At 37.0% G+C, this 26,630-nt stretch overlaps 2 protein-coding genes across 2 annotated transcripts in view; one reads left to right on the plus strand and one right to left on the minus strand.

Moving 5' to 3' along the window:
• Positions 1–26,630, plus strand: part of syn2b (synapsin IIb) — a 75,886-nt gene extending 49,256 nt beyond the window's left edge. Inside the window, exons 4-13 of the mRNA XM_015044446.1 lie at positions 58–214; positions 381–470; positions 14,376–14,438; positions 15,388–15,530; positions 15,833–15,907; positions 16,908–17,010; positions 19,671–19,847; positions 21,517–21,583; positions 25,237–26,029; positions 26,274–26,630. Coding sequence (XP_014899932.1) covers positions 58–214; positions 381–470; positions 14,376–14,438; positions 15,388–15,530; positions 15,833–15,907; positions 16,908–17,010; positions 19,671–19,847; positions 21,517–21,583; positions 25,237–26,029; positions 26,274–26,427 — 1,822 coding nt within the window. The 3' untranslated portion in view covers positions 26,428–26,630. The remainder of the gene's footprint in view (positions 1–57; positions 215–380; positions 471–14,375; positions 14,439–15,387; positions 15,531–15,832; positions 15,908–16,907; positions 17,011–19,670; positions 19,848–21,516; positions 21,584–25,236; positions 26,030–26,273) is intronic.
• Positions 3,086–13,576, minus strand: LOC106954727 (metalloproteinase inhibitor 4). The gene is made up of 5 exons (XM_015044447.1): positions 12,811–13,576; positions 6,785–6,882; positions 5,455–5,569; positions 4,526–4,650; positions 3,086–4,028 (listed from the first exon to the last, which is right to left on the minus strand). The coding sequence occupies exons 1-5, from the start codon at positions 12,947–12,949 to the stop codon at positions 3,831–3,833; spliced, it is 675 nt and encodes a 224-aa protein (XP_014899933.1). The 5' UTR covers positions 12,950–13,576; the 3' UTR covers positions 3,086–3,830.

Consider the following 26,630-nt stretch of genomic DNA (forward strand, 5'->3'; position numbering starts at 1 on the left):
TATATATCAGCATTACAGGTTTATTACTGTTTTAACTGTCTTTTTTCCCTGCTTCAGGTCATTCAGGCCTGACTTTGTTTTGGTGCGCCAACACGCCTTCAGCATGGCTCAAAATGAGGACTTCAGAAACCTGATCATTGGTCTTCAGTATGCAGGCGTCCCTTCAGTCAACACTCTGGACTCCATTTACAACCTGTGTGACAAACCCTGGGCTGTAAGTGAACTTTGCAGAACACATGCAATATTTTTTTAGAAGAGTTTCAGAGATGTGAAGGTAACATTTATTTTTAGTTTTATATGCATTTGTATTGGTCCACAATGTCCACAGTGTTTAATTGGAAGCACTTTTCTGCTTCATTGTTTTTCTCTCTCTTTTCCAGTTTTCCCAGCTGATCAACAACCAGAAGCGGTTGGGTTCAGATAAGTTTCCTCTCATTAATCAGACGTTCTACCCCAACTACAGAGACATGGTAAAGGCTTTTTCTGGTTTATTCCATATTGTGTGTTATTAGTCTCCACTAAAACATTTGCAACCACCAATGTGGTTCAAATGACCTCAAAATGGACAATTTCAGAAAAAGTGATTTTGTGTGCATGTCATGGTAAATTAGAGATCTTTAACTATTGCAGCAAAATGATAATAATGTAAACAACAAACAATTTCAATACATTTTAAAAAGAGGAGAAAATGTAAATAAACATATGCCGCTATCCGGTTAGATCTAAAGCAGTATAGTTTATGTGGTCATTCTTTGACATGTTTTATGTTGATTTGAAAATGTAAAGCTGTTCAGAACATGGTTTACGTCACTTTCTGCTGATATTGAGATATTTAAGGTCTTTAAAGAAAATGCAAATTTCTCAGAAATATTTCTAAAGTAGCACCACAAAATCAGCGATTTTAACTCAAAAAAATCACAAACATATAAGAAATCTGGAACGGACTGATTTATGTTTAATTAAAAATGTGAGGTAATACCTGTTCTTCATTATTTCACCTGGATTATGGAATAGTTTTTTTTTTTAAAGTACAAATAGTTTTAAACAATCTTCACAGCATTTTACTACCACCACTAGGCTTAACATTAACTTCAATGTTTTTATGTCTTAAAAGACTCATGTTAACTTCATCAAACTTTCTTCAATAACATTTGTTGTTAAATGATCCAATCATCCTGAATTCAACTGTATTATTTAAAATCATCTGGGCTGTTGTGTTAGATTTTTCTTTCTAAAGATAATCAACAAAAGGGGCAGTGATACATCGTTCCACTGAGACATTTTATATACATTTTTTTTTTTTTTTGGTACATGAATAGAAAACTTTATGTAGACAGAAACAGAGACTTAAATACAAACCCAACAATTATTTGAGTAAAAAACAAACTGAAATCTGTTTTAACACTTCATTAAACCATACAATAATATAATGCATTATTAATTTTTGCTTTGTGATACTAAAATAACTGCATGAGTTTGTAAAGGAGATTATATTTAGACGACTGTCTCAAATCTGAAATGTTGATTTTCCATTCGGTTTAAACTTTTCAGTGCTGACGTGAGATAAATGTCAACATGATCCACCAAGTTGAACAGGACAGTAAAAAAATGTTGTCAAACTTGAATGTTTTTGATTTGCAAACAAAAGTAGTTATTAAATTGTTTCACGTCTTAAGAGAAAGAGCTATCCAACCCAATTTTTTCTGAAAAAAATAACCACTCCCGTGTTAAATCATGTTTAACTGTCAACGTTTAATTTTACAAGTCATACCCAGGCCTGATCGTAACCAGATGTGTAAAAATCAAGAGATCTCCTAAATGTTACTTGGCTGGCTACGAGAAAAAGGCTAATAATCTCCAAAGGCAACACATCGTACCCCAGGCAAAAGAAATCCAATAAAAAGTAACAAACTTTACAGACTTGCAGTAGCCTGGGGAGGATTAGAAAACCATTTCTTCACTTCTGGGAGCCATTAACCACAAATACTTAGAATAGAGTTAAATCTTCCCGGGACTGGTGGGTTTGCTAAAATTAAGTCCAACTAGAGCACAATGGGAACTGATCCAGGAGGTAACAGAAGAACATCTCCCTCAGTTAAGGTCACTAATCTTGGTTGAACAATAATGAAGGGGCAACAAAAGGCATCCAAAAAATAGAACTGATTAAAAAGGGAATCACAAAGGGCCACCTCACGTTGCTAAAAATCACCTTGATACCTCCAAGACCTTCAAGAAAATATTTTGTAGGGCAGATGTACAATTTTTTTTCTAACTTCTGTCTCTAACAAATGAACTTATCATTTAAAAATTGCTTTATATAGCCACTTGGGTCTTCTTAGTCTGATGTTAAAATTTGTTTGATGATCTGAAACGGGTGTGACAAAAGTGCAGATTTCATCAGCAAGGGTGAGCTTATTTGTTCACAGCACCGTGAATGTGCTACAAAGCCGAATCATAGTGCATTATAATCTGTATGATTTATATGAAGCAATCCTGGATCAAAACAGGGGTCAAGTCAGACCCTTGTTAAGTCTTTATATTGAGCAACATTTAAATGATTCAGCAGATTTCTAAAACAAACAGGTGAACAACCCACCTTCAGTTTCAAGGAGTTAAAAAAAACAAACCTTATCCTGTTATCTCATTTCCTCTGAAGAGGAAAGGCTTAGCTTCTACAGGTGGCAGTGCTGTTGCCGAAGCGCCGGATGAGGTTTTTGGCACAAAAAAAAAAAAAAAAAAAAAAAAAGGAAGAAAAAGCTCCACAAAGGAAGCAGGATGAGAAGCTCTGTCTACTCTAAAAGAAAACATGTGGTTAGTTATGAAAATGTTAATTCAACAGAATTACTATATTTACAGTTTCAAAATTTTGAGATAAAACGCCGTATAATTTCTGCATCACAACAACAAATAACACAAGTAACTGGTTAACTTGGGATGCTTTTCTTTGCCTGAACTGCAGAATGCAAAGGTTTTAGGCACGTCAGGTTCTTATTTATGACGTATAATTCCACATTTTCAGCATTAAGTCGATTATACAGAACCACCTCAAACTAAGTAAAAGAAAATGCAAACAAAGAATTATAAAAAAAAATGGCTTTACCCCAAAGATTATTAGGAAAACTCCTGCAATTTAAGTTTTTTTTTTCTTCACATCACTTTTAATTATACCAATAAATTAAAACTATTCTGCAATTGCCTATTATGCATCCTTGTTGAAGCTTCAATGCCTAAAACCTTGACAAAGCACAGTATATTCAGTGTACTTTCATTTGTGTCAGCATTTCAGATAGAAATTCAACATCAGGATGCTGCAGTCAAGATGCACGTAATTAGACTCTGCAAGGTTGATACAAGAAAGGATTCTATTATTTTAGTGTTCTTAAACATTTCTTTAATATTTCTGTAAATTCAGAACTTAAATTGCTATTTAGCCTATTGTACATTACACAAATAATCATAGGGCTTAAAAGGAGTGCATTTACAATGAGGCAAACACCTTCACTCAAAAGTGAAATATTAGCTGTGGATATTCTGCTGCTGTTCTCACTCTGTAACGACATGTGAAGTGGAAAGTGTGAAAGTGAGTCAGAGAAACGCTCAAAGACCCTGCACTTTAAATATTTATTTTCCTGTTGCTGGATCAACTGCCTGAACTTTGCAACCGGTAGCTTAATGGCAGCTTTTTCTCCAGCGGGTTTGAAAAATCAGCAAATTTTCCCCTTTTTTTTTTTTTTTTTCCTAGTTGCTTCTTTGCAAGCCAAATGCGTGCTAAATATGCCAAAAGCAGGGTTGGATTTTCCTTAAGGGATTTCTGAAGTCGGCATTACAGATCAGGGGTCGGTCATGTCCAAGAAGTCCTTCTCGGGCGGAGGCCCACCCCGGTACCAACCACAGCTTGTGTCCGATCGTCGGATGCAGGCATACTGCCGAGCCTGCTCCCCGTTCAGACTATTATCCAGCAGCCAGTCCGTCCACAGACACTCGTTCTCTCCTGTAGACGCACAAGGCACCGTGTAGCACGTGTTGATCTGACGAGAGAGGAAAATTATTCAGATATTATGCTTAGAACTTGTGCTGATCAATTTTGTCTCCCTTGAGTTTTGTAACTGGGAGAATATTTAAGACAAATTTGCGAAAGCATGTGTTTTGTAGTCTTGTTTTGCAAAGATCTTGTAGGCAGCAAGACATGATCTCACATGACTTGTGGAAAATTTTAAACAGGATATCGTATATGCTGTTTGTTCACCAAATTTCTCTAGCAAACTTCTGAAACCTTCAAAGAACAGTTGCATGTACACTGAGATTAAATTACACACAGTTGGACTCCATTTAAATGGCTTAGGTTGCTCTGGATTTTAGTCAGAGATATAAAATTACAGAGGTTATCTGTTTGCAAAATATTCTGAAAACGACATATCACAATTATACTCTACGTTGTGCTTGTCTATTACATAAAATGCATATAAAATAAACTGAAGTTTGTGTTCCTAACAAAACTTTAAAAGTATAGGTGGGGTAAACTCACTCTGCATTCACAGCCCATCTGGTATCTGTAGTTAAGGTTCTTTTTTTGTGACAGTGATAAGTTGTCCCAGGACTCCACTAGGTCACACTGGCCAATAGAAATCCGTCCATCGCTCCACATGCTTCCTGTTTAGATGCATCATGCAATCAGCAATTAGTTCGACAGTCTGCTGAAACTCATAAAAGTGCTACAGCAGTAAACAAGAACTTTAATTACAGCCTTTATGTCAAAGCTTTTAGACATTATACTGAGTAATTAGGCTGCCGTGATTTTGTTAGGAATGCAATCAGAAAAGTTTTGTTACTTTTATTTATTATTATTATTTTTTTAGCATAGTTCTTTTCTAAAAAAAAAAAACAGGCATTAGAAATAGTGATGCACCAGTCAGTCTCCAAGTGATCTGAACGGTGGCCAATTTTCTCTTGACTGTGTCTGATTGGTGAAATACTGGATAAAACCACGAACATGATGTGATACAGGGGCACATTTTTCTGAGTTACTTTTCAAAATGCAGGTAAGACAAGAGAAGACGTGAGGAGAGAGAGGTGTTTTGATATTCTTAAGGGTTAGTAGAGAATAGCTACTCACCTAAAACTTATCTATATTTGAAGTCAGAATAGTAAAAATCACATTTTGGAGGCACAAAGTATTTATGGCAACAATTATTTTGAAACTTTTTCTAAAAGTTTCTCCTGAGAAGCCACTACTTGTAGAGAGTATTTTAAGTACTAAATTAAAAAAACAAATCAATATCCAGGTGAAAGAAAGAAAGAAAGAAAATTGGAATGGCCAATCAGAAATAAAAGAAAATCGATAATGGCAGGATGAATAATGTTGTGCTACTTCCTGTTTCCTCTGGAAATTAATAACATCTGTGTCAGATTGTTTCACTGAAAGTGTTACAACACAGCACAGGTTGCAGACTGTACCTGAGAGCAGATAGCCTGCTTTGTTGTTGGAGTCCAGTTTGACTCCACAGAGTGAAGAGAAGACAGGCGTGTACACATACTGGATGTCCTTGGCTCTGTCAAAACCTTTGAACATCTGGACACACAGAGGAGAAGAGAAAGTTTTCTGACAGATTTGTTATTTATCACATGAGAAGGTGTTGCAAGATGAAAGGATTAAACATAGTAAAACACTGAAGTAAATTATTTTTCTATTTAATCAGCGTCAATGTCAGCATGTAGAATCAATACATTTTGTTTTCTGACTGAGCCATAAAAATAATTTGTAATAACCAAGGTGCATTATGAAACCTATGCCAAAATGTTTTTTTATTTGCCGTTTCATATTAAACAATTTGCACTTTTTTAGTCTTTGGACATTTTTCATGTTAGGTGAAGTTCAGTTTTGGATAACTTTGGATGTTTTGATACAAAATATGTTTATATACATTTTTATGTGATTTATTTTGTTTTTAATTTTCTTTTTATATACTGTCAAATACTGTAATCTGAGGTCTTTAAGCATTTTAGTCCTGCTAACTCATTGAAAATTCCTACTTTGAATACGCTACTACTGAAACTTCATTAGATATTTTTTTTCACATTCACTGGTGTTGAAATCCCTTCAAAATGTCATATTGTGTTGTTTTCTACTTGGTGAGTATCTTATCAGCTACTCCAACTCTAATAATTTTGGGCTTAACCAATTTTTTTACTATTTAATGATTTAAACAATTTAATTTTAACATTTACTGAAACAAATAAATAAATACTGTGTGTGGGTTTTTGAAAATAAATGAAGCTAAAACTTTTATCCAAAGGGTTATAAATTCAGACAATCTATGAAGTTTTGTTACATGATGATGACTAAAGATGATAGAGCCTTTAATTACAAAAATGTAGAAAACTACTTTATAGGACTCTTTAAAATAACTTTTTTGTGGAGGAAAACCTGGAGCCAAATAATGAAAAGCGTTAAATCCAGTTGCTTTTAAATTTTGAGGATAAAGTTCAGAGATTCTCATCACTGGAGGCTGGAAAATGTCTGCCCTTGAGATAAAGTGTGAAATATTTATGCAATCACGAGGACTTTCCAACCCAGCTGAAAGGAGGAAACAAGAAGGTGGGACGTTAAATAAAGTGATGCTGCACTATCGGACATTTATGATGTCTAAGCTACTTTTGTTTGTGGCATCACTTGTATTTCATCACTTTTACAGACAAACAACACATAAATCCTGCTGACATGTACATGCAAAACAGCCGTATTCACAGAAAGTGATGCCACCGTCAGCAGCGTCTAAGAACTCACCTTGATCATTTTGATTTCGTACTGGATCATCTTCATGTAAGGTGAGGAGCTGTTGCTAGGCGACACAATCTTCTCTCCAGAGATCTTTGCCCTTATCACTGTCAGGAAAAGAGAGAGAGAACAAAACGCAAACAGGAAGAAGGGTTCAGATTAATTGAACTAGACAATGAATGTGAACATCAGGATGGTGTGCTCTACAGGATACTATCATGGATAATTCCTTTATTTATTTGTATGGGTTGATTGGTAGGTACATAGGCAGATCTGTGCCCCTCTCCTACCTCTTTTGCTCCCATTTTGTTTGTCACTCCTCTTCCTCCCCACACTGACAGTGTTGCAGCCTCGCAGTAGTGATACAGGATGTGTCACTCTTCTCCTCTGGGAGGAAATTCAAAACCCTCATGGAATAACAAGTAGCTCTCTGCTCGCTGTGTCCTCGCTAACTCCACACACACTAATACAGTATGTACACATTATGCATATTAGATTTAATACTCAATCTGCGAAGTGCAGATTGAAGCTTTAATATCTGTGCCTTCTTTGCTACGAATTGGTTTCTCATCCGACAAACTCTTTGAGTTCGCATCATATTCTGATTCAAACTAACAGCACCTGAGTCTGGAATGAACTCCTCCCAGCACCAGGAATGATCCAGTCACAGATTAATGACAACAATGAGGCTCAGCAGTGCAGTAGCTTTATTTTGTTTTTGGGTAAGGAGATATTTCAAATCTATACCGGAGATGTTAATGTTAGCATGCTGCAGCTGTAACGCAAACCATTTATTGGCACAATAGAAGAACATGCTTCCCAACTTGTTCTGTTTAAAATAAATGTATAAAGTTAGACTTTCTGCAAGTTTGTGATCTTTTCCTGGACCTATATTTGCTTGTATAGATTTTCAGCCGAGGCTTTATTTAAAATGTTATGATACAGTGTTCATGGGCTTTCATTTGTTTACCTAATTTTCAACTATGAAGAACCAGCTACAAAGTAAAGTTAGACAAGGACAGAACATTTTAAAATAAAAAACTTTTGGTGCTAAAAAGGTGAACATTTATTCTGAGCAACAACGCTACATTTTCTGTTGTTAAATATATTTACATGAGTCTGCAATTCCCAGAAAAAAGGTGCAAATCTCACATTGTAAAATAAAAGCCTGTAGTCCTGTATGACAGTCTGGAGAGAAGAGCCAGAAGTGGGTCAAGTTAAACCACTAAAGCATTAGAGAGCAGGAGAGGCAGAGTGAACCTCACACACACGGCTTAGCAAACCACCCACTTGGTTTTCCTTTTGGGTCATCACATAACTACGCCACAGTTTTTTGTGCTGGAAAGAGGAGGAGGAGCTCAGGCTGTTCTGTGAAATTAGCTCAGGCCAAGCTCAGTCGTTTTGTTTGTTTGCCGAACACCCCGGCGGACAGAAAGGCGGACAAACGCCTTAGGGTTTAATCTGAGCGTATAGCATTGCCCAGTCAGATACAGCTGCTTCAGACATGTTGCCTTTGCAGAAAATGTCACAGATTTAATGTTTTCTTGAACTTTGATGTACTTATTTCATTTATTTAGAGCTCAATCTTAAAATTGTCAACTACACAGAATTGGTAAGACATTTAGACAATACATTCTTAGCAGGGTTTTTTTTAACATTAATGTAACAAAAAAAATGACTGAAATTAAGAACAACAATCACATTTTTGAACCATTGATGCTGCTTTTCAGTTTTTTGTCAAGCTTAATTTTATTTTGTCTAAATTTGAATTTTGACATAGAGGTCAAACTTATGCCAAACATTCATATATTTTAATGTATCATTAAAATTTTACTTTAATGTTCAACAAAAATTAATTATTAAAAATGTAAAAGATGATTCCTGAAGACTGTAAGATTATTATTATTATTATTATTATTATTATTATTATTATTATTATTATTATTATTATTATTATTATTATTATTATTATTATTATTATTATTAAAAAACGTTTATATAATAATAAAAAAAACAGATACTGCTCATATACTGGTGGGTGCTGTTTTAAATATAAAAATGCAACTAGGTAACAAGAGTTTTTACTTTTTTCTTTCCACTTTAAATATACTGCTTTGTGAATAAAGTGCATGTGGAAAGTGCAATATTTTACCATAAGTGATGGCGTCATTTCTCCTTTTTGAGCTGAGAATAATCAGAAACAATTGATTATTGCATGCTGGTCCCAATATGTAATCTTAAGAGTCAAGGTGGCAGCAGGTATCACTGCCTGTGTTGTTGTAATTAATCATTCAGCTAAAAGCTTTGCAGAATGTAATAGGTTACACATATGATAAAACATGCTTGGTGAAACTTCATATTTAAATACAAAGTGCAGGAGCGCTGAACCATATATTAAAGCAACAAGAGAGAAATGTATTAACATCTATTTCTTACTTTCACAATTCAGAAGTTTACATTTACTGCCTTCTATTTAGTTTTGTGATTTGGGTAAAGCGTTTTGGGGTATTTGTTTACATCCAAGCTCTGAGCTTTTTCTTCAATATTGATGTTGTTTCTTCATGAAGCCGTCTATTTTACTCGTTCCTCCTGCTGTAAAACATCCACGCAGCATTTCTGAATTCCAAATCTGTCATTTCCAGCTGAATTGATTCTTCTCAGTGAGATTTTCCAAGCGTTTGTCATTCAATAAAAGCGTCATCCACCTGCCTGATCTTAGATACTCACTCAAGCTGCTGCAGCTGTTTTGTGCACTTAGAAAAACAGCCACACCTGCAACGTCTGAGTGCCTGTTCGTCTGCTGCACACCTACATCACTAAAAAGAAATATTGTAAACTTGTACCATGAGAACTGATGTAGTAAGTAACTTCCTTCTCCCAGATGAATCAGCACCCTTGTCATGCTCACAAAGCTGGACTGTCAGTGGGCTTTCATACTGATATTGTTAGTATGCAGACCATCAGACAGTGCCTATAGACATGGAAATGAGGTGGTGAGTTAGAGGGTAAGAAAGAGAGAGATGGAGTAGGCTGTGTTGGCATGGACTGGCCTCCATCCAGCGAACACACATGCACACGCACACACACACACTGTCAAACAAACATTGACCAAGGAATCATCCAGGGTTTGTGCACACATTTGGATATTACTCAGATGTACGGCTTTATTCGCACAGCTTGTCGACTCCGACAGCACTGTCAGGTCAACTTAAGGCCACCACAGGCCTTTGCTTCAAAAACAGCCTGGAGGGTGTGACCACACACACCAGGAAGTGAAACAATTTCGCCCAAATACTCGAGGGCTATTAGGACTTTGTTATTCATAATACCAGAAAAGTTGTTTCCTACCTGAAAAGAGTCTAACTGTTTATTCAGAGATTGAAAGTTTGGGGATTTTTATTATCAGTTGCTTCCACAATGAACACATTTTATTGTTTACAAAGATTTTGAAGACATTGTCCTTATAACTTTTAGATCCGATCTTTTTATCTCTTACAACGTAGTCTGACCTGTCCTTTTTACATTTGACAACAATGAGGAAAACATCACTGAGATGAGATGATGAGTTTCTTTTTTGATATGTTGTCTCCAAATACGACACATTTTTGTGTTTAATTCGCTTTCATTCTTAAGCAATTCAGAGGTTATTGTTAAGTGGCTTAAACAAAAGACTATTAAAGATTGCTATGTTAATGATTTAAGTGGAAAAGAAACAAACAAACAAAAAAACAGCTTATGTCCAGAGAACATCTTTGCAGATGAAAGCAGATGACAAAAGGGTGCAATTTAAATAAACTAAAGCACAAAAACCATTTTCTTTTCTCAAACAGAGATGCTTATAACGCCTGAAACTAAATTTCTACTTGTTTCTTTTGAAGTTCAAGTTAACATTAGAACTGCAGCACAGCTAACTGCCATCGGTAGATAGAAAAGCAGAATTTTCAATCTATTACAAACTATTGATTCAAAGTACAAGGAATCTGTCATGTCCCAGTTGCAGTGTTATTAGTTGTATAGTAGCGGTGCTCATGTGTGATATACATAGAGAGAGAGCTGCAACGTCCAACTGCAAACAAATTGTTTGCCAAACTATTTGTGGCAACCCGATCTGCAATTCGAACAAGTTCAACTCTGATGTGACATCATTCACAGATGCAAGCTCTAACAAAATGAGCGCAGCATAAATTGAGGAGTGCAGCAAGATTAATAAAGTTCATCACCAACAAGCATGAAAAGTCCAAATTTAAATTACTGAAGAAACAGTTTCTCTGCTCTGATGGAATCTAGATGAATAAAAAAAAGAGGGAATTCAAGGCTGAAAAATAACACATAACATCCAAGAATCAAAAGCAAAACAGCCAGTATCAGTTTGCATTTCCAACTTGAAAAAACTTAGTTTATTTTCTCCTTTACTTTGTGCTATATTGTTCCAGTTTTATCTTCAAGCTAAGCTAACTCTATACTCTTATCCAATGGCCTCTTCACCTCAAACTCAACAAAAACAGGAATTTTAACTTTGAAAAACGTTCAGTGTTTCATGTCCAACTGGAACTTCAAGCAGCATTTTTCATAGTATCATTTCAAATGTATTACCATTATTGAAGTGATTGCAAAACAACAAATCATACTTTTGCTTAACAGTGATTTATCTGCCTTAAAATCACATGTCATGTTTAGTTTCGTATATCGAACAAAACTGAGTAAAATTTGTAATTAGGTAAGTGATGTTTAAAAGATGGCAAAAAAATGTAGGACATTTTTTTACAATTTTGTGATACTTTGTGATTTATTTTAATTGTAAAGGATTACGCTTACTGAATATTTTGCTGTAGGGAAAATGAGTTTAAAATAAATAGGCTGTATTATAGTTACCGTCAGATTGCTGTGATAGCTTTTGCCAGACTATTTGTTAGAGGGATTTTAGCTAGCTTAACTGTTTTATTTGAAAGGTCAAAGTAAGTTTTTGATGAATGATACATAGTTTAAAATGATTTTAACTATTAGTATTATTTATTATTTTACACTTATTTTGTAAAGCTGTCTAATTGTCTTCAAGTTGTTTTGGGTTTTGGATCGTTGATGATGAAACTTGTCCATAAGGCTGCAGATCGGATCAGTTCTGCTTCTTTAGATTCTTTGTCAGTAGCAAGCCTGCCTGGAAACACCGTCACTTTCAATTTAGAATAATTGTTCTTGGTGGACCTTCATCTCAGTTATGAAGGGCAAAACTGATGTGCAACATCCTGTCACGAAACAAATCCTCCCAAATGCTTCCATCACATCTCAATAACACAGGTTTAATTACGCTCAGCTTCCATTTCAATATAATTCATTCAGAAAAAAACTTCACCCTCTAAACCTGATGGGGATTGCAGAGAAATAAGAAATCAAGACTGAAAGAGATATTTCTTTCTTCTTTATCTGCTTGTTTTTTTCTCCCTGTTGGAGTTTAACCTTTGACAGAAGCACATACTCAAGCCTTCCACACTCTGGAGCCAAGTACTCAAATTCAAAGCAGAGTGTTAGTTTTGGCTTAAGCTTAGAGAAGGCGGAACAAAAAAGTGGGGGTGAGACTGGGCAGAGAGGCAGATGAATAGAAAGTTGGGTTGTTTATTTTAACGATTGAGGTTAAGGGTTGTTTTTATGGGATTCAGAGAAATAAAATGGGAAAATGCCACTTTTGACGCCACGTAGTTCTTTTCACTTATTTTTTCAGTTATTTTCACACAGTCTTATAAGTATATCATCCTGGTTGTATTTTAATTGCAGGTAAAATCTGACAAAGATTCCCTAAATGCTTCAGCTAAGCTGATTATCTATTGCCACATTTGTTTTTGTTTTCTCTGTGAATTTGGCCTTTGCACCAGTTACAAATCAGACAAAGCTGATCAATGAGCAAAACAAACAAAAATCCTTCTTTTAAAAAGAATTGCTGTTTTATTTTGCTAATTTAATCTTGAATGTTGTATATTCGCTACATCATTGCAAGCAAAGGCAAGGTTTAACCATCTTTAGTTTACTATGAATTAACTCACCAATCTCAGCGCTGCAGAAGAGCTGCTGTGGATGTGACGGGTGGCAGCTACATCCCTCCACAACGTCCTCCAGGCCCGCACCAAGCAAAAGGAGCACCACCAGCCCCAGACATGCACTTCTCTCCTGGGACAAGGCCATGGTGGCTCTGGCTACCTCTTACTGTTCCACCACTTGATGAATGCTCTGCAGCCTCTTCTTGCCCCGTCGAGTTCCCTGGGAAGCAGGTCAGGCCGACAGTCGGCAGAGGGGGTGCGCGGCAGAGAAGACAGTGGGGTCGAAGAGATAAGAGGAGCTCTGGAGAGCTGGGACGCAGCTGTGGATAGAAATGTTTTCATAAGTTTAAAGTGCACCTCTGAATTCAAGCCTCAGCAAATAACTTGAGTTGAAAGCTACTGCTGCTCTCTTTTCTCTTCCTTCGCTCTCCCCCTCTCTGTAGACAACACACAGAGAGGCTCACAATAGCCCAATCCCCTCACACTCTGGCCTTGAATGCTGAGAGGGTCGCACACAGGGAGCCTCTTATGCGCTCAACAATTTAGGGACAGCCTCCTGAAATGCAGGAAAAAAAAGCTGGCATCCTGTAACTTCTTCTTTTGCTCTCTTTTTGAAGCTCGTCATCTCCTCTGGACACTTTTACAAGGTCAAAATCATTCAAATCTCTTCTAGGTTTCTACCAAGGGTTAAATTATGAACAAAAAATATTCCGGAAGGAATGGAATCCTTCATGTTTGTTTTTAATCCCGAGGATACTTGTTTTCTTCAAGAGTCAATCCTCATTCAGAATAGTTTTTATCCTTATGTTAAACTTCTTATGGAAAAAATACTATTATTGTCTACAAATATGTTTTACGTTTACTACTAATAAACATTCACAGCAAATATGAGTCTATTCAGTTTCACTTGTATGCCATCATACCCCAAAAAAATTAAAAAGTGTGTTTCAAGTACAGTATGTAATAAGGGAAAAACAATATTAAGAATGCCATTGTTTTCTCAGAAAAACAATTTTAATTGACTTAGTGACATGAAATATAAACCAGATATCAGAAACAACTCAAGTAATTCAAAATAAATTAATACATAAGTAATGGAAAATAAGTGGAATTGCACAGATCACATGAATTGCACAGGTTTGATTTTAACTCATTGCATGGCTTTTTCTTCAGCAGTGGAGTTTTGTGCAGTAAACAAACATGGAGGTTATTGTGGATGAGTGTAGGATTACTTGCATTGCAGTCAACATTTGGTTGGCGGTCCGTTTAATAGCCACATTAAAAACATATTTAATGAAAAATGTTTTGAGATGTTTGATACTTATTTGCTCCACTGTTTCGTCGTTCCTTTCTTGAGCTTCCTGTTTGCTCCTTGGCTTCAGAAGAAAATGATTTTATCTAAAAGATGTTGACTGGAAGAACCTTTTAAAGATCTAAAGTCAAAAAATTACAGACAATCTGTAAACATATCTTTTTCCTTGGATTTTTCCACTGTTTGTTTGGGGGTTGAGGGAAGCAGTTGTCACTTTCTGTGATTCAGTTTCACTCATACTTTATCTTTTGTATTACAGATTACAACACCAAGTTTCCCAGTAGTGGTGAAGATCGGACATGCCCACTCTGGAATGGGAAAGGTACGGAAATATTGAATCTTGCATTATTTGTTTTTGAATCGGGCAGACATACAAGAAACAACATGCAAGAGTTTTCGCAATTATGCTTTAATAACTTAAGTCAAAACTGAAAAAGAAAGAGCAGACAGAAAGTTAAAGACACATTGTCTAGAATAATGTAAAACTACACCTAAACCCACATATGTTCAGTATCTCTGAAACATGAATACTTACATTTACTCTTTATCTTTATTTTTTTCTTGTCTTTCCTGCTACTAGGCAACCTTGCATTGTTTTCCTCTTAGTCATCTCTAATATTGACTCATCACTATGTTTTTTTTTTCTGTTTTCTAACAGAAAGAGCTCTTTATCAAACATTTTTTTCCTGATGAGCCGCTTAATCTGAAACAGAATTTCTGTCACTGTTTAGACTAGCTCCAAAATGTTTCCATTAACTGAGAAAAGTGGAAACAAACACTGTATTTACCTTTTCTGTCTTCCTTTATTCTAAGGAGTGCTTCGGCAGCAATGCCTAAACCAGGGTGCTTGTAATATAAATAGTAATTCTCTTGAACATGCAATTTCAGATGAACAGACCAAGCTCTTTACCATACTTTTTTAAAGATGACTTCTACTTTTATTAAACCTATAAATTAATTTAATCATTTAAATCATAAGATAACAAATAACTTCCTATAGGTTGAAATAACCTATAGGATCAGCTAGAATCAGCTAAATCAATCTGGCCTCTATAGTCTAATGCTATTCTGTAGGATTTGTAAAAGAGAACTGAATTTAAGCATGACTGAATATTACATTCACAAACATATATGTACAATAAAAAGTGAATTATATTGGCTGGATTATGTCATCTTTAAAACATGTTTAAGGGAGTGGAGGTTTTGGAGTTTATATGACAAGGTTTAGCATGTAAATAAACTTTTCTGCATCCCGTGTCATTTATCTACAGGTAAAGGTGGACAACGTTAGTGATTTCCAAGACATTGCGAGTGTGGTGGCCATCACTCAGACCTACTGCACTACAGAGCCATTTGTAGATGCCAAGTACGACATCAGGGTCCAAAAAATTGGAGCTGACTACAAAGCTTACATGTGAGTCTGTCGCTTTGTTCGGTGTTTGTACAATTCTGTCTGACCTCTGCAGGTCTGTGTCCAGAACAATCCAGAGAACACTGTGATCTCTTCTGAGGGAACAATTGAAAGCCTTCAGTTCAAGGGATGCGGTTCAGTTATGTTATGTAAAAAAAAAAAAAAAAAAAAAAAGGAATAAGCAATGTGCTTTCTTTTGCAAAATTCCTGCAACATTTTGGAGCTCTATGTTAATTAATTGAAATTTCCAAACTGAAAGCTTATGTTGATGCTAATTTAACACCCAATTTCCTCTCCGTTTTCAGGCGAACATCCATCTCTGGTAACTGGAAAAGCAACACCGGATCTGCCATGTTGGAACAAGTAGCCATGACTGACAAGTGAGCGGTGCTTCTGCGTTAGTGATGCTCCAGCTGGCCTGGGTGCTGCACACGTCGCTCCGGTTGTGTTACGTCACAGTTAGTCATACTGCGCTGAAGCAGGGGATTCATTCAGCTTTAAACCAGGTCACTCCTGGAAAAACACAGAGATGTTTGGAATTCACTTCATATTTATGATGCATTCATGTGCTTTTTTTTTTTTTGGCAGTGAATATATTCATTTAAGCAGTGATGCTATAGCAGCTAAAACCAATACTTAGCTGCTCTCCTGGAATTGAGGATTTATACTCCCTTTGAAACATGTATTTGATTTTTTTTCTTTTACATATAACTTAACCTTTATTGCTATAAAGATGCTATAACTCCTTATGAAATTTACAAGATTCAACAATTATTATTATGTCAATTTATTTAACACTTTATATGTCTGTGTTTACCAACCCTGCTTTGCAGATTTTAAACATTTCCCTGCTTTAACACACCTGATTCAGATGGTTGCTAATCAGCTATTGACTGAAATCAGGTGTGCTGAAGCAGGGGAACATCTAACACATGCAGGCTGGTGTGCCTAGGCTTTTACAGGTGGACTACAGTTGTTTAGTAAATCTGGATGCTTTCCAAAAAGTTAATTACCCCAATTAGTACAGTATCAATATCCTCTCGGTTAGTATTGATTTTATTTGACGACAGTTTGGTTGTGTTCAGTCTTCAAGACAGCAAAATCAGTCTAAAGCAAAAGATCGGCTGCTCAAGGTTTATTGTCAAGATGACAATAAGGGCAACTGTTGCACTGGCAAATTGAGCTAAACCGATTAACAAGTCGATACTTCTATTGAGATGGTGCACAAGATGAAATCTTTTCTTAGTCAGCCAAAAGAACATAAAATCTGTCTTCATTCACATTTCTGCTTCTTGTGAAAAAAACATTCATCAATACTTTCCAAAGGCACAGAATGAGGGTTCTAGGTGTATTAATTAACACATTTTTATTTTCTGGCAGGTATAAATCGTGGGTCGACACCTGCTCAGAGATCTTTGGGGGTCTGGACATCTGTGCTGTTAAAGCCATCTGTGGTAAGGATGGCAATGACTACATTACCGAGGTGAGAATAAGTCTTTCAAATAAGCTTTCAGGTGTAAAGGTGCTGACATTGCTTTAATGTGACAAATTAAATTTGTGTCCGCTCCCTCCTTTTTTTTGAGCAGCAAAATTTCACCACATTTTCATAAGAATGGTGTAACAAAACACAGCTTAATGTACTGATTGCAAGAGTTCCTAAGCCAACATTACTCTGCCCGTCCAGTGGCCTTAAAATTTATGCCTTAATTCAATCTAACCTTACACAACTTGCAGTATTTAATGCTAGCTAGATATTCTGTGTGTCCGTTTATTTAAAAACAGGTTTCTTCAATCTTTGTCAACAAACTATTCTGTCTGTATCACTCACCCTGCTTTTTTTGTCCTGTGCATTTTAGCGTATTGCTCTGATTTTGATTTGCTGTAACCACACTTTTTTTTAAATAAACCAATGTGGTCTCCTAATAATATTTTTTTCATTAAAACAAACCATTTAGTGGTAACATCTCCATGTGGAAACTGTCGAAACTGCCAAACCCTAGGCGTCAGCTCTAAATGTAAAATAGCGAAGCACTAAAATGAAATTGGGGATTAAATGTGTGCAAGTTTTTTTGCAGCAGTTATTTGGGGTTTGACATAGACATTCAAAGAAAACCGGAGGATGTGATGGTATGACTGAACAACAATCTGGAGCTTTTAGGGTCAGACAGAGAACTACTGGGCAAACACAAGTTTGGAAAACAAAGAAGAGGCAGTGATGAAGAAAAACCACTGGCTTATGGTTGTAGTATGTTTGGCTGAAGACTCTAAAGGCTCATGTTTGCATCCTAAGGCTATACTAAGATGAATCTATTGACAGAAAAAGTGTTAGATGGAGCCTCCATAATTCTTGAGGTTATAGGGGAGTAACAAGAACAACCATTGCTAAAAGAAAGATGTAAAAAGTATTTAAATGCAGCAAAAATATGAAAGGTCAAATGTGGCCAAAATTTAAAGTTTTGGTCTATAACCAAAAATTGATGTGTGTTAGAAAGATAAAAAGGCAGATGACCTTGAAGACACAAATCCATTAAATATTGTGGTGGCTGATTTTTTTTTTTTTACCAGAGTGAGAAAAAACTTGTTGCATTTTATGGATAGATGTACGTATATAAACATAACTCAGTGCAGGGCAATCCTGGAAGAAAACTTTGTAGAGACTAAAAAGACTTAAAACTATGACCAAGGTCATAGCTTTAAATATATATAAACGTATAACCCGATCTGTTGTGAAGTGATGGTTCAGATGAAAGCATATCCACATATCATAATGGTCCGGTCAAAGACCAGACCTACTGTAAATCCAACTGAGAATTGGGCTATTTTGCAATGAAAGTGGGTAAAGCTTTCAGTCTTTTGATGTTCAAATCTCCTAGAGACATACCCCAAAAGATTTCCAGCTATAATTGCAGCATAAGGTGGTTCCATAAATTTCAAATCGTTGGCATAATGAGTGACATAAATCCAAGTAAAAATACTTTGGGGTATGTGGTTGTAACAACAGATAATGTGCAAAGATTCAAGGGGTGGAAATATTTGTGAAAGCTACCTCAAGATGGGAAGAGCGACATAATGGTGTGTTAAGAATTAGCAGTTTTGAGCAACAGAACATCAGAAATTAGCTGGACAAATGTGAAGTTTAATTAAGATCCTTTTGGGACTTATAACTTAGCAGCCATTACGTTTTCAATGTGCAGTTCAGAAAGCGATAAGACAGAGTGTGCAGGACTCTAACTAAAGTGCTCAGACTAAGCTGCTTCTCCCTGAATGCAGTTTCGCAATTAGTATTGACTCACATAACAGTTTGGAGACCTCTGGCTGGCCATCCATGGAAAATGCTGAGTCATCTTTATGGTTGCTAGCTACTAAAAGCTTGACCAAAATGTAGCTTGGGGTACAGAGAATATGCTTTGTAAAATTTGTGTTCATAGACGTTGTTAAATGAAATTCTAATTGAACATGGTACATTGCTAAAGCAGGAAAGCTTTAGCAGAAAGAGAGTTTTTGCATAATAAAGCTAAAAACTCAAAAGACTTCTTGGGAGTGATTCATTGAAAGGATAAAGTTATTTTGATGGGTCAGGCAGGTCAAGAGGAAAAATAACTATTGTTTCCAGAGTAGCTCTCCTTCATCTTCACATCCTCTTCACATCCCCCTTCTGCCCCAAACTCTTCCCCCAGGACAAACATGAGTTGCATAAAGGTCACCAATAGCAAGGCTTTAACTCCAGTTTGCTGGGTCAACTCTAAGGTCCATTAATCTTTCCTGTCTTACTTCTAACAGGGACTTTGATGCTTTTTTTATTTTTTTATTTTTTTACATTTTCAAAATAGTGAAACCAGATCCAACAGGAGCTTTGGTATGTCCAATTTCCTCTATGACAACTTGAAAGAGAACTCAATTAAAGGTCATTGAGGAGTTTTTCCTCAATGACCTTCAAAAAGTATTGCCAATACAGAGTTTGTTATTTTCTCCGAGAGTTGAAAAAATAGATTTGTTAGGAACTTGCTGGGAGGCTGGGAAAATAAGATGAAACAGCCCTGACATTACAATAGCAATTTTTGAAATAAAATATGGTATTTTTTTGATCTTGGGGAGTCACACAGAACATCTGTAGTCTATGATCCATTGTATCCTGCTGTCCAGGTCGTGGGCTCATCTATGCAGCTGATCGGCGATCACCAGGCAGAGGATCGGCAGCTCATTTCTGAGGTGGTGCTGGCTAAGATGAACCAAGCTCTGACTACCAGGTCATCCAGTGCTTCCCGCTCGCCTGCTCGCTCTCCTCAAAGCCAGAAGCCGACAACTGTGCAGCCCCAGCAGGTGACTGAATTGCGCTTTAACTTGAGTGGCTAATCTGTCAGAAAACATACAGTTTTGTTCAAGATATCAGAATCACTAACCTGACAAATCACTGTTTACTAGTAGAATTTATATTTCTACATGGTTAATAATTTTGCAGGTATGCGAACTAGAGAAAGAGCAGAACCCACAGTCATGACATTCAGCCTGCTGATTTTGAGTAATTGAATTCCTAATTTAAGGCGAGTGTTTCAAATAATAGCAGTTAGGAGTTCAGTCTGAAAAGTTATTCATTCTGAGAAATGTAAGTGGCTCATGATTAAGGGTGAAGGCAGCCTTAAATGCTGGTTTAAATCAAAATTTTGTTGTAAAATGGGTCTTTCCAGTCTTTGTTCAGAAGAAAAGCATAGTTTGAATAACAAAGTTGATTGGCGGAGAGCGACTGCTCAGCTAAATTGAGCTCAAATGCTTTAAAATTTAAACCAAAACCAGGAACACGTCAAGAAAATACTATTTAAATGGATTGAAAAACTGCCAAAATGGCAAATTCTCAGACAATGATCACCAGTTTAAAGAAGGTCTACATATACCGGAGTACAGCGATAGAAGATAACTTTATAAAATAGCATTGTTGGAAAAAAACTGCATGACAAAAGACACTAAACATCACATCACTGCAACGTTTTGACCCGTTCCTGCTCTACGACCCTTTAATAAAAGCAATGGTTAATTATCAGGGCTTTATAAACCTTAGCATTTTGAATCAGGCCTGTTGAAGCAGCGGTGCAGTACAGTGGCACTCGAGGACTGGTCCACTACACCCAAACACTGAATTCAAGTCATTATACACCATGGAGAATGGTGACCCAACCACCATTTTAAGGAGATGTATCCCTTAATACGGTCCAGGCGTATCATCAGTCATGTATTCACACACTCTTGCCAATATTCAAGGAACACGGGCTGCTGCTATAAGTCAAAGAATAAATGTCGAAAAATAGGTGATACAACAAGACATCGACCCAAACACACCAGTAGACCAGCAGCATCTTGGTTCCACACCAACAAGATTAAGGTTATGGAGTGGCCAGCGAAATTCCTGGACCTTAATCTCATAAAAATCCTTTCAAATTGCATCGAAAATTCTGTATCAGTCAAAACCAAGGAATGAGGAAATATATGTGGACTGAAATATCTGTTCACAGGTGACACAAATGGGTCAAGTCCAAAAAACCTACATGTAAAACAGTTCTCAGAAAAAAATTGGTTATGCAACTAGATATTAGTTCAGTGATTCAAGGCACAGCTAGATCAAGTATGTTTAATTTGATAAGATATTTGTTTTCATAGAGAAATGGAGACAATTTCTCAACAGGCTCATGTTTCTTTTTCCTCACTTTCTGTGGGCTGGTAACAGATTTCATAAATATTTTCATTGCAGTGTTCCCAAATGCATTTGCAAGTTAAGCAATAAAGCTAAATGAGAATTTTAGGCTATGCTCAATTTTTTTAAACACATTAACATTTTGAGCAAAACTGCGTATCAGCGTAGCTGCTGTGCAAATGAAAATAACATAGACACTCTTACATAAAGCCTGGATTAATAAGGTGTTCTTTTTGGCTCTCTGCAGTTCACAGCTGACTCATCCGTGTCTTTCCTTTCTTTCTTCCATCTGTTTATCTTCATCAGACTGCTTCTGCTAAGGAAGGCCTGGCAGACCCGAACAGGAGCTCAGGCCAACGTCCTCAACCTCAAGGTTGTCTGAACGCTGCCCACAATCAAAGCACTGCAGCTGTAGGGTGGAAGCAGGTTTAGAAAACATAAATCTGCTTAAATCAGTTAACTACAGGAGATTTTGAACACCTGCTAGCCATTTACTGACAAACTAAGTACTGCCACAAGGGGGAAGATGGGAACATTTACAGAGTCAGTGTTCATAACAAACTCCTGGGCGCCACCGTGTGTATCCTCTGGTTGCACAGACAGTTTCAGTAAATCCTGATCATTTTCTGCACTTATTATCTCTCCATGTCCTGTAACTTTTGTTTTATGTTGCCAATGATTAAGGTAAACAGTGAAGCTACTCGCTAAGGCACAGAAATACTATCACGGGTGCTTTGATTTGGCCATTGTCACACATGACATGACAATGTGTGGATCTAAATCTGTCTGCAACTCAAACCAGCCTTGAGTTGCAGACAACTGGATGGATGTTTTTTCTTCCCTACTGAAGAAAAACCTCCACCCAGTTGGATGCTGCAGCCATATTTTACTGTGGGGAGGGTATATTCTTTTAATTTCCTCCTGGTTTCATTCTGGTTTCATTTGACCAGAGCACTAGTTCAGTGTTTGCCCTATCAGCGAACTGGCCTCTGATGAACCTTAAACTAGATTCATTAGGTTTTTTTCAACAACTGCCTTGTTTTTTGCCTCCAAAAATTCCTTAACGAAATCTCCACATGAAAAATCTTCAGCATCACTTGCATATAGTGAAAAGGGAATGTGGTTCCAAACACAGCTGCTAAAAGTCTTAAAAGCAGCCTATTTGTGTAGAAAAGTAGCAAACGCCAACCAAGAAGTAAAGCTTAGTTTACTAACAGCTGAGTGTGTTGCAGTTTTCTGGTCATGTCCGGTTAGTTTTATTGAATACAATCGGTTGGTTATTCAAAGAATTAGAAATGGTGGCAGGATAGTATTGGATAGCTAATTCCCTCACAATTCTGAACTCACGTCTACTGTCCTGGTATGACAACTATATTAAAAGTTGTTTTTGTTTTTTTGCATTTTCACAAGTGTCTTATCAGAGAAACAGAAGTTTTTTTGCTTCGTGTTCATGTGCTCCTGACAGTATTTGGTGCAGTCGTTCACGTCTAAACGGAGAAAATATCACCAGCTGTCCTTTGAAGCTGTCACCAATTTTCGTTTCTACTTGTGTCGTCAAATTACCAAGCTAATAGCATCATGGAGCACTTAGGAATCATCTTTTTTGTGTTCTGCAGCTGTGCTGTAACACATGCTTAGCGGTGTTTACTCAGGATCGATGTACTGATGCTTAATGTCGCCACTAAAAGCAGTGGCATTCACAGCTGACTTAAATCCATTATTTTCTACAGTTGCTATGTTTATCCATGAGTGTGTGTTTGCATGCTCATTAATTACAGTTCCTTGTTTTGCATGGATGTGGTGAATGTTTTGACATCATCTGGTGCTACATTAGTTTAGTAATGCTGATTTTTTTATGTCTTATGATAATTAGAAGAGGAAATTGAGTGTAACTTTTGTATTCAGTTGTGAAATAAATGCTGGTAGATTTATTTACATCCTGCATTAAATTGTGTTTCCAGTTGAAGTTATATGTAAAAACTATTTTACTGTAGTAAACATATCCATGGATGAATATTAATGTAATTTTATTATAGAAACAAATAACTTATTATGCAGACGCTTTATGTGTTGGTAAACATCTGACTGTTATTGCTGTTTTTGGTGGTTAAAATACGTACATTTTACTCAATTTTCTTTAATTCATTTTAATGTAGACAATTTTCTGGAATCAATTGCATCTTTTGGCAATTGCAAACCCCACGGTGGTCGTTTTTTGTTTTGTTTATAGGTTTTAGATACAATCCTTTTTATGTTCCTCTACATTATCCTATCTTATTTACTTGGATCCGAACCAGTCAATTGCTGATTCAATATTTTCAACAAAAGATTTTACAGATTTTGTTTTGTTCATAAAAAAATAAGAATAAAAATAATAATACCAAAAAGTTTATATAACTGAATCCTTTTATCCTAAAACATTCTGATTTAATTTAGAAAGTAATGCATTATTTTCTTAGAAACTAAAATTATGTCTAACTAATGGTTGGTATCCAAGAAAATTATTATTGTATCTTGTTTTCCAATTATGTTTGTACATATGTTTTCCTTGGTTTTTATGCTTCGTGAATCACAAGCAACCATTGAACAAATGTAAGACTCAAGGCAGTTCAGCTGCCGGACAGCAGTGGCTCTCTGGGATGACTTTTCAGGTTTCTACTAAGATCGATCTAAAAGAATAATTTCAAGAGTGCATTGATAGAAAATGCACAGCTTTTTCTAGTACATTCTGGACACATTTTAGAAGTCAAATCTCAATCCTGAATATCTGAAAGGAAATTATCTGTCACTAAAAAAAATCATCCCAATCCAGTCACTTCCTTGCTCTGCATGTGTAACTTCTTGAGGTGTTGTTGCTTTGCTATTAATGCTTGAGTCACTCTGAACTCTGTACTCTCCTTTAATTGCTTATTTCATTCAGCACAGTACTAAAACTTGCACAATTTTTACTATAGAAGTTGTGCTACCTCATGGTTGGATTAACTGCTGATCTTCCACCCTCTGCTGGATGCAGCTGGTCCAGTCCTCTGTTTACATTTGCATTGCTCTGGATTTTTGCATATTTGAGGGGCCATTGTTTGAATGAGCATGTCATGTTGTGTTTTGGTTTTTGGTGAGTGCTACATATGCCTGATTTTGGAGCTGCAGTGCTAAATCAAGAGGTGTGAGGTTTTGAAATGTTGATGCAAATTTTTTTATTGTATTTAGGCACTTGCTCTTTTTCTCTCTTTTTCTCTGTGTAATGTATTTTTTTTTTAATTTAGGAGTTATTTACATATACAGGCACAAGTATACTTACACTTACTACATGCATTAATGTCAAGTTATTTTGTGCTTTGATTATTTAGATGTTATTTTTCCAGGAAATAATGGGAATCTTCAATTTCCAAGAAAGGTGCACAAGTTTTACAATTCTTACATTTATTTTTCAACCACAGTGGTTTAAAACTACTGAACCAGGTGCAAATAAATGCATACACTTCTAATAACACACTAAAATTGTGCTTAATGTCCGTGAAAAAGTTGAACCCCCAAGTGTTGCTTTTTGTTGTCAACAACAAGCTTCAGGTTCAGTTATTTTAGGACAGAATTGGCTGTTTGTTTAAACGTGTCCTGTTATTTACCAAGCTTTTAGTTTCTCTATTGACAAATTTCAAATAAGAAATGAGAAATTACCTGCTGTGCTGAGTCGTGATGAAGGAGTAATTAAGCCTTCGCCTTATCAAAGTTATTATAGAATAACTTTCACCACTTATTACCAGATATTTAAAAGTATTTCAGCCAGTATGTATAATGTTGGCACAGTGGAGATCAGAGAAAATTCATCGTAAAATTTTAATTGTGTACCCAATTTTTGTCTCTAAAATTCATAGAAGCTGAAATCATTTAGGTCATTCAATCAAGGAAAAATAACAGTTCTAAAACTTCATTAAAAGCCCAAATTACTTTGACATTCATGCATACTGTGAGCATATGTGCACTGTTGACTGTATTTTAATGAAACTACTAACTTTCTCATTGTTTTAGGTGCTGCACTGAAATCACAGAGTGTGGACGTAACAGCAGAATCAGCAAAAAGACCTTCTGAACCTAAGCCTGACCAGGTCCAGAAACCTCCTGGCGCTCAGAAACCATCTCAGGCTCAGAAACCGAGCCCGGTCCAAAAGGCTGCCTCTGTCACAAAGCCACCCGTGCCGAGGCCTCCCCCAATGATCAGAGCCCCTTCTGTAACAAAGCCAACCCCAGATTCTGCTTCCAGCTCAGTCCCATCCAAAGCTTCACCATCATCCCCAGCTAAAGCAGCCAAAGCTCCAGGTTCCCCACCAACAAAAGCCCCAGCAGCAGCAGCAGCTTCAAGTTCCCCTCCTGCCTCTCCCAAACCTTCTCCTGCCACCACAGAGCAGCCCAAACCCCAGCCACAAGGCTCTCCATCGGCATCACCTGGGAAACCTAAAGATCTGCCCCCAAAACCCACACCACCCGCAAAGCCGATTCCTCCTGTTCGCAGGAATTCTAAGCCACAGCTTCAGCCAAAGCCACAGTCTCCCACTCCTCCAAAGGCTTTGCCCAAACCCCAGCCCCCGACTCAACCCCAAGCCCCCGAACCCACCTTGGCGTCTGATGCCACCCACCCTGCACAGGTCCAGTCCCCTGCTAAATCCAGCCAGCCCTCCTCTAACGTCCAGGCTCAAGCTCAGGCCAAGCCACCCTCTCCATCCCAAAACCCTGAGCCGACTCCAGCTGAAGCACCCGCAGCATCCGGTGATCCCCAGGCGCCTGTTGAAGATCAGCCCCAACAAAAGACCCATCCACTACTGAAGTAAGAAACACATTGTCAATATGCTGTGGATAATGCAAGAACAAGAACTTCACACTCAGTATTGATCTAGATTAACAAATCACCTGTTATTCTCCAGTAAAAGGGCTATGATTTACCATCTCTGTTTTCACTTCCTAATTACACCCTCATTAATGTTCACATACCCCTCTTTCCCTTTCCCTCTAATGCTCCCATAACACCCCACAATTCCTTCCCCTCCTCCCTCCTTTCTTCTCCCTTCCAGTAAGTCCCAGTCCCTGACCAATGCCTTCAACGCCTTTAGCGACTCCTCTTTCTTCCGCGGGGTCTCAGGCTCCGGTGGCGATGGCCAAGAAGAGGCAAAAGCCGAAACCATTCGCAACCTTCGAAAGTCCTTTGCCAGCCTTTTCTCTGATTAACACAACCAAACAACAGTTTGCCCCTTGTTGATGCTGGTCCTCCTTTTAACCAGTGGCCAGCTATCCTGATTGACATTAAATGTGAACCAGTCTGAGATTAAAGTTTGTGTGTCAGTTGTACTTTATTCCCCACATCCTTTTTCCTGTTCAGCTCCTCTCTTATCTCCCCAGTGCAGGTAACAGTGAGGCCTATTGCAGACAAA

This window comes from Poecilia latipinna, unplaced genomic scaffold (genome assembly GCF_001443285.1).
Source record: "Poecilia latipinna isolate Pla-1442-1.1 unplaced genomic scaffold, P_latipinna-1.0 Scaffold675, whole genome shotgun sequence".
Classification (NCBI taxonomy): Eukaryota; Metazoa; Chordata; class Actinopteri; order Cyprinodontiformes; family Poeciliidae; genus Poecilia; species Poecilia latipinna.